This window comes from Cydia strobilella, chromosome 5, assembly GCF_947568885.1.
Source record: "Cydia strobilella chromosome 5, ilCydStro3.1, whole genome shotgun sequence".
In the NCBI taxonomy this organism is placed as follows: Eukaryota; Metazoa; Arthropoda; class Insecta; order Lepidoptera; family Tortricidae; genus Cydia; species Cydia strobilella.
Window position 1 is genome coordinate 16,263,991 of NC_086045.1, and position 16,619 is coordinate 16,280,609.

The 16,619-nt window shown below is 36.4% G+C and overlaps 2 protein-coding genes across 2 annotated transcripts in view; one reads left to right on the plus strand and one right to left on the minus strand.

The window, feature by feature from the left end:
• LOC134741536 (uncharacterized) overlaps positions 1–8,862 on the minus strand; it is a 32,049-nt gene extending 23,187 nt beyond the window's left edge. Inside the window, exon 1 of the mRNA XM_063674356.1 lies at positions 8,421–8,862. Within this exon, the coding sequence (XP_063530426.1) occupies positions 8,421–8,446 (26 nt within the window). The 5' untranslated portion in view covers positions 8,447–8,862. The remainder of the gene's footprint in view (positions 1–8,420) is intronic.
• A 2,473-nt stretch (positions 8,863–11,335) lies between these two features.
• LOC134741464 (transmembrane reductase CYB561D2-like) lies at positions 11,336–13,730 on the plus strand. Its single transcript, XM_063674247.1, has 2 exons — positions 11,336–11,710; positions 13,201–13,730. Exons 1-2 carry the CDS (start codon positions 11,492–11,494, stop codon positions 13,711–13,713), a joined length of 732 nt encoding a protein of 243 aa, XP_063530317.1. The 5' UTR covers positions 11,336–11,491; the 3' UTR covers positions 13,714–13,730.
• Positions 13,731–16,619: the final 2,889 nt, after the last annotated feature.

A 16,619-nucleotide genomic window follows, 5' to 3' on the forward strand; every position in this document is an offset into this window, starting at 1 on the left:
TGAGAAGGAGGATGCATCGTCGTCTCACGAGAGAGGAGTCCGCGCGACGAGTCATCGATCTGCTAGTGATTATTCACTGCACTATTTTAATTCTGAATCCACACGTGTCCGCGCTACACAACACAGCTTCAGCATCCCCCGTTCGTCGATGATGCAATCATAGCTAGTGCTAATGTTAGTGCTAACTAAATCCACCCACAAATCTGTACTGTCATTTAACTTATACATATACTCGTTTTTTAGCATTAAAAAAAAGTGTAAGTAATCAATCTTGCTTGCCTTTTTAATTAAAAACGCTTTAAAAAAAATGGTAACTATTGCTTATGAAGCCAAAATAATGTAAATAAGTATATGTCCTTGTAACATATTTGCTGTGACTTATTTTTCAAGTGTTTTTCGATAAAAAGACAGATCAAGATTGTTTACCTTTTTTCTAATGCTAAAAAAACGAGGATAGTAGCAACAACTATATCCTAACTATCTATAACCTAACCTAACTATAATTATAGTAAAGTATACAATATATGTACCTATTTCTATACTGTATACTTGTTGTTATAGCGGCATCATCTGTGAAAATTTCAACTCTCTAGAACCTTGTAACATATTTGCTGTGACTTATTTTTCAAGTGTTTTTCGATAAAAAGACAGATCAAGATTGTTTACCTTTTTTCTAATGCTAAAAAAACGAGGATAGTAGCAACAACTATATCCTAACTATCTATAACCTAACCTAACTATAATTATAGTAAAGTATACAATATATGTACCTATTTCTATACTGTATACTTGTTGTTATAGCGGCATCATCTGTGAAAATTTCAACTCTCTAGCTAACACGGTTCATGAGAGGTCTGGTGACAGACATACAGACAGACGGACGGAGAAGTCTTTGGGCCCCGTTTTTACCCTTTGGGTACGAAACCCAAAAATAGTACATTGTGCAACATGGGGCGTAAATTAAATATTGCAAACGAGAGTATAGTTAAATCGTGACGGCTTGCCGGAGCGAATTATAGAATCGAGTTGCAATATTCTTACGCCCCAAGTTACACACAATGTTTTTCATCACACTTGCGATACAAAAATGAAGTAAAAAACTGCAAAAGCAAAAGCAAAAAGGCAAAAAACTGTTAATTATAATACTAGAAACTTCATAACTCCCTAGGGAAAACGCTTTTTCTACTCGTATAGTTCCCGCTAAGCCTGCGTGCAATTCCACATTTAGTGAGCGAGTGTGATGAAAAATAAAATAAAAACCGTTCTTTTGTTTTTCTGCAATGTGGCAATAGGGAATATTACGCAAAACTTTGCGTAGAGGGCCGAGAGGGCGTCACTAGGGCCTACAGCGAAACACAAAAATCTAAAGTTCGGTTTCTGCCACTCTATATAGGCATCACCCAGTCACCCTTACCTATTCCAAAAAGGATATAATAGGAAAATAGGATAGAGCGGTACTGTCATAGTAAATTTTGTAGCCACCGTAAATTCACTGCCATCTATCGACACACGAATAAAACTAAAAATGAAGATGTATAAAAATACCATAAAATGTATTTATATATGGATAAATGATTTATTTTATTTGCATTAATTATCTTTATATGATTTTGACCCATGTTTTTCACTGATATGCGTTAAAATTGTTAAAACCCAAACGAAACCATCGCCGTCTATTCGAGAGTAGGCCAAAGGTAGTGGCGCCATCTGGTCGAGAATCAAATTTTCTCGATTTTCGAGGCACGTTTTTTCCTTAGACTGTATCCATCTATTGCGGAGTTATATCTATATTTGCCTATTCGATCGATAGAGAGGCAGATAACTACATTTAGATTTTCGCGTTTCGCGGTAGGCCACCTGTAAATTGTAAACAAACCACCTTGATGCATCAATGTCATAGCACAGAATAAATAATAGTACTACCGTACAGAAAGGATACTTCCTACAAAACCGAAGTTTGACAGCGGTTCAGGGTCGAATCATGCTGTCCCTTTCTAATATATGGCACTATCCGTTTCGCTATTTAGGGTTGTCAAAATTCAAGCCATTATCTTATCTTAGGTCATGAACGCAAAGGGACGTCAAGTTGTGCCAACCCTAATAATTGCTCGGAGCAATGCTGAGCCGAACGGAGCCGAGTTTGCCCGAAGCGAGGAGTTTCGCACCCCTGGTCATAGTGAAAACTTGTCAAAAAACTGTTTAAGGCCTAGTATGTATAAGTTACTCTATGGTTTAGTATGTGCACTAGTGCTGCACTCTGGCGGCAGAACATTGCAGTAATACTCCCTATTGCCGGACAAGCGTGAACACCATGAGCGATTTTACAACGTAATTATAGTTGGTCAAGCAAATATTGTCAGTAGAAAAAGGCAGCAAATTTAAAAAATGTAGGTTCGAAGGCATATCGTCCCATAGAAATTTTAAATTTTGCGCCTTTTTCTACTGACAAGATTTGCTTGACCAACTATAAATTAGAGCATCAAGTCGTAATAAAATTCTTGAAGAATAAAAGAAGAAATGGATTATGTTTACCGTGAGTCTGCTCTTTCCTTTATTTACCATTCAAAAGTGGTCAAGTGAATGTAAAAGTGGGAGAGAGTATTGAAAACGACCCTACACCCTGGCCGGCCTGTAGTAACTACTTCACAAGAAAATATTAACATCGTGGAAAAAAAGCCGGCCAAGTGCGAGTCGGGCTCGTGCACGAAGGGTTCCGTACCATTACGCAAAAAACCGACCAAGTGCGAGTCGGACTCGCGTACGAAGGGTTCCGTACCATTACGCATAAAAACGGCAAATAAATCACGTTTGTTGTATGGGAGCCCCACTTAAATATTTATTTTATTCTGTTTTTAGTATTTGTTATTATAGCGGCAACAGAAATATATCATCTGTGAAAATTTCAACTCTCTAGCTATCACGGTTCATGAGATACAGCTTGGTGACAGACGGACAGACACTCAGACAGCGGAGTCTTAGTAATAGGGTCCCGTTTTACCCTTTGGGTACGAAACCCTAAAAAAACGGCAAAAAAATCACGTTTGATGTATTTCTTTTATTCTGTTTTTAGTATTTGTTGTTATAGCGGCAACAACTGTCTAGCTATCACGGTTCGTCAGACAGCGGAGTCTTAGTACTATTACTACCCTATGGTCCCGTTTTTACCCTTTGGGTACGGAACCCTGAAAGTATTGGAAGACGGTCGAGTGAAGGTAAAATGAGTATAGCTCAACGCTCAAATAACTGGGCTTTCTGTAGGTACCATACATGATATTATCCATGGCCATCTTAATATGTCAAACAAATGTAAGTGCGAGATGGGTTCCGCGAATGCTGACATCGCCTCAAAAGATATGCGTGTAGCATGTTTTTCCGATTTTCTTGAGCTGTGCGGTGAAAATTATTAACCAAAAGTGTTCTGCTTCATGAGAACGCGCATACTGCTCATATTGTCAAGGCAGCTATCCTTGAATCTGGGTTTGTAACTATTACTCATCCACCGTATAGTCCGGACTTAGCCCGCAGCGACTTCTTTTTGTTACCCAATATTAAAAAGGAACTGCGTGGAAATCGACTTTCTGACGATGAAGCGTTGAAGGCAGCACTGGAGGAGCATTTTGGCATCAAAGATAAAATATATTTTTATGAGGGATTTAAAAAACGATTGATTGATGTTTTAAGTGTATCAACATAGGGGGGATTATATTAAAAAAATAAAAATATAAAACTTATCGTATTAATTGTTTGTTTTCATTCACATATGAGTATTTATTGAACGAATTAAAGTAAATAAGTACCGACCTATGAGCGTGTGTTCAGGTACATTAAAATATTTACTATAAAAATGAGCCAAATGATTTTCCTTAGATTATAAAAAAAAGGTTTCGCAGTATTTAAATAATGGTGACTACGAGTACTACGACGTTAGCTTAGTGTGCCTACTATACCTGCCTGCAATGCCTGCATATTCGACAAAGCTAGGCACACGATTAATGATTAGGTACCTACTTATTTTTCTATAATCAATATCAAATTTGTTGAATTACGTACCTTATCATTTTTCAGATGCATTTAACAGTTTATTACAACAATATTTCACCCACTTTGACAATAGTTAAGCAGATAACAAACACTTTACAGAACTTCAAATAAACCTCATTAGTGAAATGACGCTAAAATTATACCTGTGAGGTTGGACCTGCCAATGCCATTGACAATAAACAATACAGAAGTGGCAGCTTGCGGTCCTGTCCTAACACGTCATGTTATGTCTTCCCTACAAGTTCCCTACCCCAAGTAAGACTTGTTTTGAAGAAACAATAAATTAATTAGTCAAGAGCGAGTCGGACGCTTGCTATTAATGTATTATATATATTAATGTATTATTAATATATATTTGTATTTACAAATATGAGGTAGGTACCTAACTTTTTTATACGGGGGTGGGGGGAGGGCTTATTTTTTTTGTGTAGGTATTTTATTTCAAGTAGGTATCTGTTGTTATTGTGAAATTAAATTAAATGAAAATTAAATTAAATAAAAATGAAATGTTATTATTATGTTATTACACCAATTAGTAATTACGGTTTTTGGGGTTCGTGGAGGGAAAAGGAAAAAACGTGGAAAATTTCAACTGTCTAGCTATCACGGTTCATGAGATACCTACAGCCTGGTGACAGACGGACGGACAGACGGACAGCGGAGTCTTAGTAATAGGGTCCCGTTTTTACCCTTTGGGTACGGAACCCTAAAAAACGAAATCATTCTAGGATCACTGGCCGATCTGGCCTAGTGGGTATTGACCCTGCCTGTGAAGCCGATGGTCCTGGGTTCGAATCCCGCTAAGGGCATTTATTTGTGTGATGAGCACAGAGCCACAGATATTTGTTCCTGAGTCATGGGTGTTTTCTATGTATTTATATATTATATATATCGTTATCTGAGTACCCATAACAGTAACACAAGCCTCCTTGGGCTTACCGTGGCTTAATCTGTGTAAGAATGTCGTATAATATTTATTTATTTATCACTCGTGCGTGTTTGTCCGTTTGTTACATCTCAGCCGATTTGCTCCGAAACTACTGGACCGATTGACATGAAATTTGGGACACATATGTGACATATGTCATATATGTAAGACGGTGACGACGACACATGAAATGAAAGGGCCTGGTGTGAGGATTTTTTTTTTATGAATATATATTATATGAATTTTTGAAGTTAAAAGGGAATGTAAAGCCAGGAAATTAGAAGGGGAAAAAAATTACGGCGCGCCGCGCGAAACTTGCGACGGAAAAATAGCCATTGCGCCGGTTGTTCCCTTTTACTTACTTCTTTAAATTTTTGGTCGGCAGATCTCTCTGCTCTGCCATATATAAATTTATATTAAAATAATAGGTAGGTACTGCTGTTACAAGTACAGGAAATATCGATATCGTAAGACAATTCCAACTGTTTAAGAGTTATGTGAAATTTAATTTTATACAAAAAATAAACAAGCAATAGATTATGTACAGTATTGTTATGTCCCTGACATTGTTTCGCCGTCGCTCAATCCGGTTTACCAGAATTGATCACATTCTCTCTACCATCCCTCCCTGCGATTTGCTCCTAGTGAGGCAGGTATGAGTCACCGCAGCTTTGCGATAGCGGGTGCCTTGCGCCGACTGCCACGGCGAAAAAACATAAACAAGAATACAGAATACCCGGCAACCGTTCGTTGAGTGCGAGACGAGAGGGAGAGGAACGGGCCTGCCGGGCGGCCGGGCGGCCGGGCGATGCCAAGGATCGTATGATGAAATATTATGCAATCGCACATGGCAACAATATTAGGCGGTATCTATCTATCTATGCTGAGGTTTTGAGGTTTACTATACTAGTACTACCTAGATAATAAAAAGGTATTAAATAGTAGACAAGTATCGTAAAAAGAAAAAGATGGGTTGAGGAAAGACTTGGGAGAATAATGCTACAGACAAAGTGAAATGGAAAAAGATGGAGGCTTTTACCCTCAAGGGATCACACATCGTAAAAACTAAACAAAAGTAAAGTCAATTTTATAATGGATGTGCGAGAAATAAAGCTTAAATAATAATAATAATAAAGTAGCGTATGTTTCATTCATCAAAAAAGATAAGGAAAATGTGAGAGGACTGATAATTGTACGTACAGTCACCTACAATAATATTTATATGTCACACAACGAAGGCCGCAGAAATATCTGTCAAGATCTTATTTGTAGAGTCATAAGAGCGTGTCAAATATTTTTGCGGCCTTCGAAGAGTAACATATTATTGCAGGTGAGGTGACTATACTTATTCTTAAGTACCCACTAAGTACCTCATTGAACTTTGCACAAGACATAGTGCTTTAGCGTTATACAATAAACTGTAACCAGGGACCGGCCCGCTATCCCTTATCGGGGTTTTATAAGGGTATTGCATAAGGCTTAACTCACCATACCCTTTGCCAGACGAAACCCTTTGTTTTGGTTTTAAAAACCCTTATATAAAGCTACCACATTTGAGTAATCGGTAGCCCAAATACCCTTACAAAACCCTTATCATCCGCTCACCGACACCTTGCATATTGCTTATAAGGGTTAGCCTTATAAAGGGCTTCCCTTTTAGCATATAAGCATGCTAATTTAAGTCGTCTACCTTGTTCATAAAGCACACATTACTTCGAATCCGAGCGATCGTCGGCGGCGACGGCGGCGTTCTTTGATAGGCAAGTATTTTCTTTCCTTTTCATACACTACCGTAGATATATACTAATCCTGTCTCTTTCACGCAAAGGGAAACCTTTATAAAAAGCGCTTAAAGATAAGGGTAACCCTTATTAAGAGCTAGCCTTGCTTTTGGTTAGCTTTTCGGTAAGGGTTAGTCAAAGGTAAGGGTATGAATGGGCTTGCAGCTCAAAAGGGAAAGTCTTTCAATGTGTTAGCCGTGTTTAAGTGTCGCCCATTGAAAGGGTTGTATCGCGGAAAGGGTTGTCCGGTCCCTGCATTAAATGCTCTTATGATTATAAAAAAAAAATCGAAAAAAATCAAACAACATAGAGATAGACAAAGATTTTGAAAGCACACGCAGTGCAAGTTATGTCAAAATATTTTTAATAATGTTAATATCCAGAGAGGAAAATGAGGACTATGTTTGTATGAATATCGATTTCGCGCGGGTCCTCCACTTATGTCTTAACTCAGTGAAGATTTAACTCGCTCAGTAACTCATCTATCTCAGTCTTACTTGCTCGCTCTTTTCCACTGAAGACCTGAATGAGAAGGCTGAGCCAAACGAGTGAGATGATGTGAATATGCGAAACAACGGATCATTCGGAAGAATTCGGAGGGTGTCAGGAAAACATAACGGGATCATATTGCGTGATTCGCCATCTCTCTCTAGTCACTTGTGAACAATATAGTCTACAGATCCACTAAGCGCAATGAGCGAAATTAGTGATATATAGTGAAGCGTTTTGCGCACCTCTATAAGAAGCCAAAGACCTATGTAACTCCGTATAAGCATTAAAGTTTAAGAAAAAGTGTGCCTCGAAAATCAAGAAAAATTTATTCTCGCATAGATGGCGTTACCACCTTTGGCCTATTTTTGGCTAGATGGCGTTGTTATTTAACAATTTTAACACATAACAATCATAACAAAATCATATAATAAATAATAAATACAAATAAATAAATCATTTATTCATATATATATATATATATATATATATGAATAAATTGTTATATATATATATATATATACATGGCAGCATGTATGCATGGCATGGCGATACATGGCAGTAAATTTACTGTGACTACAAAATTTACTATGACAGTAACCAGGGTTGCCACCGTTTTTCTATACACATATAATATTTTTGTCAAAATATTGAAAAAATATAGTATTTACTGGGAAATTTGAAAAAAAATAGGGCAGATTTGAGGCGAATTAAAAATCCAAGTCGCATACGATGCAATATCGGTGACATTTGTATACCCCATTCTTGAGTGATGAAAATATAGTACAAGTGACTAAAATATAGTATGATACTATATATTATAGTATGGGTGGCAACCCTAACAGTAACCCTCTATCCTTTATATTCTTTTTGAAGAACCTTACAACATTTTTCAGGTTTAAAATACTTTTACTATTGCATTTGATTTCATGAAAGATATAGATTTATTTAAAAGACCACCAAATTAGAAATAGTTTAGAAACACTCGAGTATCATTCTTTATTTATGAAATTATTAAGTTTTATTCTACATAATATTCACACATGATTGGAAATATAGGTTTGAATCGCATTGAAACTAATACCGTAAAAATAAATAATGCATTGTACGCTAATGAATAAATTATAACATAAAAAAATAAATATAGTAGTAATTTGTTAAAAAACTTTAAAGGTACTTACAGTTTGGATTTGAGAATTCCCTCCATCAGTACTAATATTTTGGTAAGAAACTAAATAAAGAAATTTCTATACGTACACTTACTAAAACTACAATTAACTACCATCAATCAACTATAAAGCGTAAACAAACCCATTTCATAAAAGGTACTCTAGTCTTTCAAGTTGGTCCACCACTTTATATATCTTAATTTAATTCAAAATTAAAAAACTTGACACACTACACATGAACATATTTTATTTAATGTTAACAATTATTTCTCATTTAGGTGCACTTTACGACCAGCTCACGCGCGAAATTTCTTACAACTGAAACTGAACTGACGTAATGACGTTAGGTTAGTGATTTGATTTGTCACAAATATTGAAGACGAAATAATCATACGAATTTACGAATGTATGCGGTGCGCACGCGCATCATGCGATCTTGTCGCGTCCTATCTGACAAGTTTCAACCTGTGCGGATTCTCGGTCTTTGTTTTACCTACGAGATAATTGTGTGACAGAGAGAAACAAATATAAATCTATAGAAAAAAAAACACAAACCTACACTCGGCACGGCAATGGGCTCCACAGACGTCGGCGATAAGATTTTTGACATTTCAAAGTACCAGGACTTTATAGAGTTTCGAAAAGTGAAAGGAGGTAAAAAAAACGAATAATCTCCATCAAATCTCCACTATTATCTGTTCGGAAAGAGAAGTCGTGGAATGTACAAACGATGTAAATGAAAAGTCCGGTTTACATTCGCGTGCGAGCCACGAGCCGAGCCGCGAGCCGCTCCACGAGACGTGAGTGTAAACGATACTCGTACCTCGAGTATGGCTCTAGGTTGCTCGAGGGTTAGAGGGAGGGAGACGAGCCGTTTACACTTGCGTCTCGTGGCGCGGCTCAGCTCGTGGTTGTCAGTCAGTAACAACCATGAAGATTATACTCATCCCTTTCTTTTGGGTGCTAGTACTTGTTTAAGACAAAGATAGTATGATTCTCTCTGTCTATGTTTGAAATGAGACAGTCCTTTGACAAATAACCTTACAGACTGCCGCGCCAGTGTCCCATATATCCATGTTTTTCATGGATGGTCTAGTGAAAAACATGGAAATAATAGTGTCGTCCCGTTTTTTAAAGATTGATTTGAGAGGGACGACAGTACAGTGTTGCCACTTTTTAATTTCTACTCTTTTTTGCCAGACTGTAGGTAGGAGGCGATGCCGAAATACCGAAATTTATAAGTGAAAGAGAAAAAATCCTATGCTGCCCAAACTACTTATATGGATATTCTTTCTCTTACTCCCGGTCACTCGGTGGCACGTCTATAACTACTTGTATATACTATGTCTATGGATGCCACCCGGTCGGTAATAAGGACAAAGCATGGCACATAGACCTAGCATTACATAGACCAGCTATACGCGTGCGCCCGTAAGGGATAGACATAGATGACGTCATAAACGTGGGGATACCATATTGGTAAAAATTACCCCAATATTTGATATCACGTTGGGGCGATTACCCTGGAGGCAAAGTTAGCTTGTTTCACGGTATTAAAAAATTGTTAAATAAAATGTCAATGGGCCGTTCTTTTTAGGCGTATAAACAATGAAATACCTCCTATAATTCGCGCAGGCAAACGCAAGGCACGCAAAACTAAACATGTTTAGTAAATAAAACGTAAAATAAAATGTATTATGGGTTTTAATTTACAGAAATCACAAATGGCAATCACACCAATTAATGTACACCACATTTGATCTTCACAACATTTGTTTATTTATTTTTTGGAATTAGAAGTACGAAAAAACTTCGAGGTCAAAATTACCCATAAAATTATGATATTTTCATCTGGTATCCCTAACATGATTGTTATGCAGCTAAATTAAGAAGAAGTTTAAAAATGGCTGACCTCAGACTCTTACCTACCTACGTAATTTGGGCGGATCATTTTACAAGTAATGTTTTGTTAATTTGCGTAAATAATTGCGATATTTTTATTGAAATCGTTTGATTCTACATTGCTTTGAGTGTAACGTAATTTTACGATGTTATTCTCACATATTGCGTTAAGAGAAAGGTGTAAAATACCGTACTTACGTGTGAAAGGTTATGATCTCATGTTTTTGCTCAGAGCGGCTATTACAGCCGATTACAGAACAATTCACCAGTATTTTATCAAAGTTCAAGCATTCAAAACGCTAACCATCACTATATTTCATAAGAGAAAGCACAATTTCATACAAAACAACGATAATTAAACAAGCAACGAACAAACATGATATGTCACGTACTTATTTGTTTGCCACAACCTCGGTTGTGGCAGCGGTGGAAAAGTGAAACTATGACAAGGACAAACAATAACAGCGCTTTCTCTGCTACTCCTACTGAAAGATACATAAGACTATCCCGTTCGGTCATTTTCCCCCACTTCTCATGACCGATCCAGTTATACTAGATTCATGGTTCTGTCCCTCACGGGCGCACGCGTATTGCACATCTATAGAAAATATGGGGCATTTTCTATGAAAAGGGACCTTATTGTCGATGGCGCTTACGCCGCACAGCGTCGCGCGGCATTGTATTTATATCGGAGCATCGTTTATAATGGCGTAAGCACAATCGACAATAAGGTCCCTTTTTATAGGAAATACCACATATATAGTTTGTCAAGGGACTGTCTCATTTTAAACATAGACAAAGAGAATTATACTATCTTTGTCTTACGCTAGTATTAGTACCCAAAAGAAAAGGATGTATAATTTTTTTTTTTTCTTATTTACTGATAATTTGGTTTGACCGACTATACTAGACCATGATTTTCATCATAATTTTTTAAACAGAAAAATATTGCTCATATGTGTCATTGTCAAATTGTCAATGTCAACTGTCACTTTCACATCGCCTTGTTGTCGTCAGTGTCGTCGAGGTGTCGTCACTCGTCAATAATTTCAAAGTATCATTTTTAATTTGCAATCTCGCCGCAGGATACGCCTCTATAACCTAAAACTGTAATAACTGATCTTCTACAATTAATAAAGTGTAGGAATAATAAAAATACTAATTACGTCGCCAGTTTTTGAATGGAGAGACTTGATGGTGAAACCGAAATGCCAGCACAAGACAACACAAATTCTGAGCAGTCTCGCCTCATCGGCTCCAACATGCCCAGCAGGGTTAGCTACATGAATCTCATAAGCAACTTGAGTGCAGTAGTGCTCGTGGCGGTCATCATCTACTGCTGTATCGCCAAAGGGGAGACAGTCTTGTTTGCTCTCCATCCGATTTTGATGGCTCTCGGGGTAAGTTTCATGAATTAATGGGGTTTATGGGATAATCTCGTGTTTTAAGAGTACCCACGGAGTTATAATTACTTTACCTCTAAATTATAAATGTTTTACTGCAGTATATGCAACTTTCTTATCAACTCAAGGGTTGTAAAAAGATAAAGTTAACGACTTACATATCATATCTTTTTTTGCGGGAGGCCCTCTGACTCTGATGACATTGAACAGTTTATTTATTTATTCATATGGCATTTACAGTCACTTAATTATCAATTATTTATTTAATCAGAACAGAATGCAAGCAGTTGGTACAAAGGGATAAACTTCTAGTTTTGTTCCTGTATATTCAGGCGTACCTCAGGGTTCCCATTTGGGTTCATTATTACTAAATTTTTACATTAATGATGTCGTTGAATGCTTCAAATTTTCTGATTTATTATTATATGCCGACATTGCCGACAATACTAAAATACATACTATTATTAAATTTAGAGATGATTGCATGAAACTTCATGCTGATCTTGATAGACTGAGTTTATATTGTTCTATGAATGAACTGTACTTGAATGTCGAAAAGTGCTGTGCTATTACATTTACAAGAAAACGCAATAAGATATATCTTATTGCGTACATTCAGTATAATTATACTTTAAACAACAAAATTTTAAGGGTTGTGTCTGAAGTTTAAATCTAATCTGGATTTAAATCTTGATAGTGAACTACAATTTATTTCACATATTGACAAGATTTCTCTCCCTATTGGACAATTCTTATGACAGAAGACAGAGAGATTAGAGAGTGATAATGTGTTATCAATGTGATGTTTCATAGATTTTAAACAAACATTATTACTAAATAATTGAATTTCAGAATCAAGAGCCCATTTATAAAGCGTTGATACTTTATCAATATATGATACCAAATTCAATATATCTAAGGGAAACCATCATTTGAAATCAACTATTGACTTTCGAATCAATACTAATGAGGAATATTTTATCATCACAAAAAAAATCTATCGGAATCATCCTATTGCACCTTATATTATTTCCAATAACAATGGCTATGACATGCGGACAAACAGAGTGACGAACATAACAGAACAAGGAATTGTTTTGTTAGACAGAAAAAAGGTGTAGGGCTTCGCGTTGAGGCACCACAAAGGATGATGGTGAATTGTCGTATTGGCGTAAATGAAAGGCAGAGCTAGTTTAATTTTACACAATTAAAATCACATATTGGTATTGACAGATGGCTTGGCCTTGTTCGGATTAGCGCTATCACAGGAGACACCGATGAGCCATATTAATCAAAGACAACTGCAGAAGCTGACATAGAGCAATGTCATATAGAATAAGAGTTGCCTGTGGTAATTAATAGATAATGTAAAGAGTTTTCAACAGTTTTTGCCATTTTCATACACGATATTCAACAGTTTATGCCATTTTCGCTACGGAAATAGGTATAAAAGCACAGATATACTTATATTTTCTTTAACTTTACAGTGGACAGTCTTCATGACATCTGCTGTGAACGCAATTACACCTGGAGATCTGGCTACAGAGTGGATGCCCATTCGTCTGCGTAGCGCTCGCCACTGGGTATTGCAGGTTGGAGCCGGGATGCTGATCTTAATCGCATTCCTTTGTATACTTTCAAATAAAATTATTCATGACAAGCCCCACTTTCAGACCTTGCATTCTAAATTTGGATTAACTGCCTTCATTTTCGTGTTGGTGACCATGAGTGGAGGTCTTGGAGCCCTGTACAGTCTCAAGTTGAAACATTACCTGGCCCCTATTTATACCAAACTCTTGCATGCCTCTTTCGGGCTCCTAACTATTGTGCTTGGCAGCGTGGCAATAATACTCGGCTTTTTCTCCAACTGGTGGACGTCTGGAGAAATATTGCGGTATACCAACTTGACGTTAATATTGATTGTCATGCTCTTCACAGTATTGCGCCCATGCTTAAAAGTATATTTCCGTTTAATGGAAAGAATTGAAAACGGGAATTAATTTATACTTGAAGTCTATCTTAGACTTAAACAAAAGTCAGCCCATATGGTGGTTACTACCGCAACCAACTCAACTCTAGACTCTATACATTCATAGTCATAGCGCCACCTCGGTCCCCTAACCGTCACCGCATCCAGTTGCGGCTTTGCGGCGCCTGTGTGAAGACCGCCTATTACCTATTGGATGTCTCATGATCATGACCCATGAACCAACGAAGTAGTAACGTTAGGTTTAAGTTATATCGGTTATGTAAGTATAAGCTAAACATTTTGTTATAGATATTTAAACCTAAAAGTTTGTTAATGAATTCCTTATGTCCAGAATTCGGACCACCATTAAATAAAGTTATTTCAAACTTATTAAAATATAATCTTACGTCGTTTTTGTTTGGAATCATGAAGTAAATGAAGTTGAATCATTAGAAAAGAAAGAAAGAAAGAAAATAAGTACATTTATTTAGCATCATAACATAAACATTGGAAAATACATTGAAAAACACATACAACACAAACTAGATGCTAAACAGGATCGCCACTCAGCATAATGCCACGGCAAGCCTGCTGATTTTCAGTGGGTACCTGAATTAAAACTAAGCTACAACTAAACTAAAACTAAACGAGTGTCAACACAAACGTCAAACACAAATTACATTAGTTCCTAAACCACGCGTTCAGTTGTTTTCTAGTCTACATAAGAGAGCGAGGACTATGTACACTACATAATCATATTATAATAGTTGGTTTATGGGACATTTTGTGTAGATATGTACGTGTTGCTTTAGCCTTGCATACCTAACTATTCAAATTAGCCTTTATAGCTCCCGCGCTCACTTAACTTATACAAAAAGTTCTTAGAAATAGGGTCAAAAACAAAAGATAATCATTGTTTTTATTTTTATTTTTCTACATAATCTCCTTCTTTTTCAATACATTTTAAGTACCGTTTTTCAAGTTTTTTTTATTCCTTCCGAAAAAAATGTTTTTCCTTGAGTCTCGAAAAACTCCTCGACAGCACTCATCACCGCATTATCGTCATCAAATTTAGTTCCACGGATGTGCTCTTTTAATTTGGGAAATAAGTAAAAATCACTCGGAGTTAAGTCTGGTGAGTAGGGTGGGTGGTCGAAGATCTCAAAACCAGCTTGGCGGATTGCAGTGACAGCCATCTGTGACCGATGAGCAGGAGTGTTATAATGGTGGAACAACACGCCAGCACGCAATTTTCCTCGACGTTTTTCTTTAATTGCCTGCCGCACTTTCGGGATCAATTCCGTGTAATAAGCACCTGTTATGGTTTTTCCTTTTGGCAGATTGTCAATCAAAACGATACCATCCGTATCCCAGAAAACTGAGGCCATGACTTTCCCTGCCGTCGGAAATACTCGAAATTTCTTCATTGGCGGAGAAGACGGGCGTTTCCAGGACATGCTTTGCTTTTTCGTTTCGGGATCAAAATGGTGAACTCATGTTTAATCCATGGTGACAAAACGCCGATAAAAAGTATCCGGATCACGCTCGATAATTTTTAGATTTCGCTTTGAAATCTCCAAACGCAAATCTTTGTTCGCCTCGGTTAACATTCGTGGAACCCATCTGGCGGATACTTTTTTAAACCCTAAAACATCCGTTAGTATTGATTGCACGCTACCAAATGAAATCTTAAGGGTCTCTGCTAGATAGTTAATAGTAATTCGCCTATCTTCTAACACCATTTTTTCGATTTTTTTCAACATTTATTTCATTAACTGAGGTGGAAGGCCGGCCTGAACGGGGGTCATCTTCACAGCCAGATCTGCCTCTTTTAAATTCAGCAACCCAGTAAGCGACCGTAGAATAGGGTAAAGCATTAATGCCAACAGTTTGCTGAATATCCAAAAAAATGTCTTTGGTAGAATTTTTTTTTAAACACAGGTATTTTATCACGGCACGCAACTAATTTTTTTCCATAATTGAACTAATTTGCTAACTTGTTGCACAAAATAATTAATTACAATGAAATGGCGGGAGAATTTCGAAAACAAATAACTGTCAAATAATACGTCATATTGACCGTTTAAAATAAAAATAAAACTACGCGTAAAGAGGTTTTGTAAATATGTAGTTCTAATAACTTTTTGATTCATCCTCGTACACTTATAGGTACCTACCAAACTTAATTGAAACTTAATGGAATTTTATTTTATACAATCATCAAATATATATTTCATAATATTTTCTTAAATTTTATTGTCTTGTATTCTTATACATGCAATGATTCATATTAACAAAATCGACTGTTTTATTGGTCCAACAGAATATCTTGCACCGTTGCACCACTTACTAAATATTTTTTTATGTGTAGTTACCATCGCGCATTATATTATAAAAATAGACTAGGAAAATACTACTCTGTATTTAATTAGTTATTACAACTTACCAGTAAAACAATAAGTATATTGTATTTTGTTATGCTTTATGTATAGTAAGTCACATTACATGTCTCATGCAAAAATATATCGAGTAATATCAAAAATGACCATTATTTATAAAGTATTAGTAGGTTAAACCACTTGTTTTAATATGTTTAATGTTATCTGGTGGCAATTAGGGCTCAATGTTGATCTTGATTCTATTTATAGCACAAAGTAGTCACTTTACAAAACCTTATTAATAAAATATTTACGTAGGTGCTTATATGTACGTTACAATTAACGATTTTAAATACAAACTTTACAATTTTACCCATATTATTAAGCATAATTAGTTTAATATTTCATATTTTATTAGTTAATCTAATGAGGTTGATACTGTTAATTGCTCAGCACAGATGGCGCTTTAGGAATTGGTTTCAACTGACATAATGTAACCTAAGGACCTAATATTGTAACAACTAACATTTCGAGCGATAGAGGGTTAGATGGACGAACT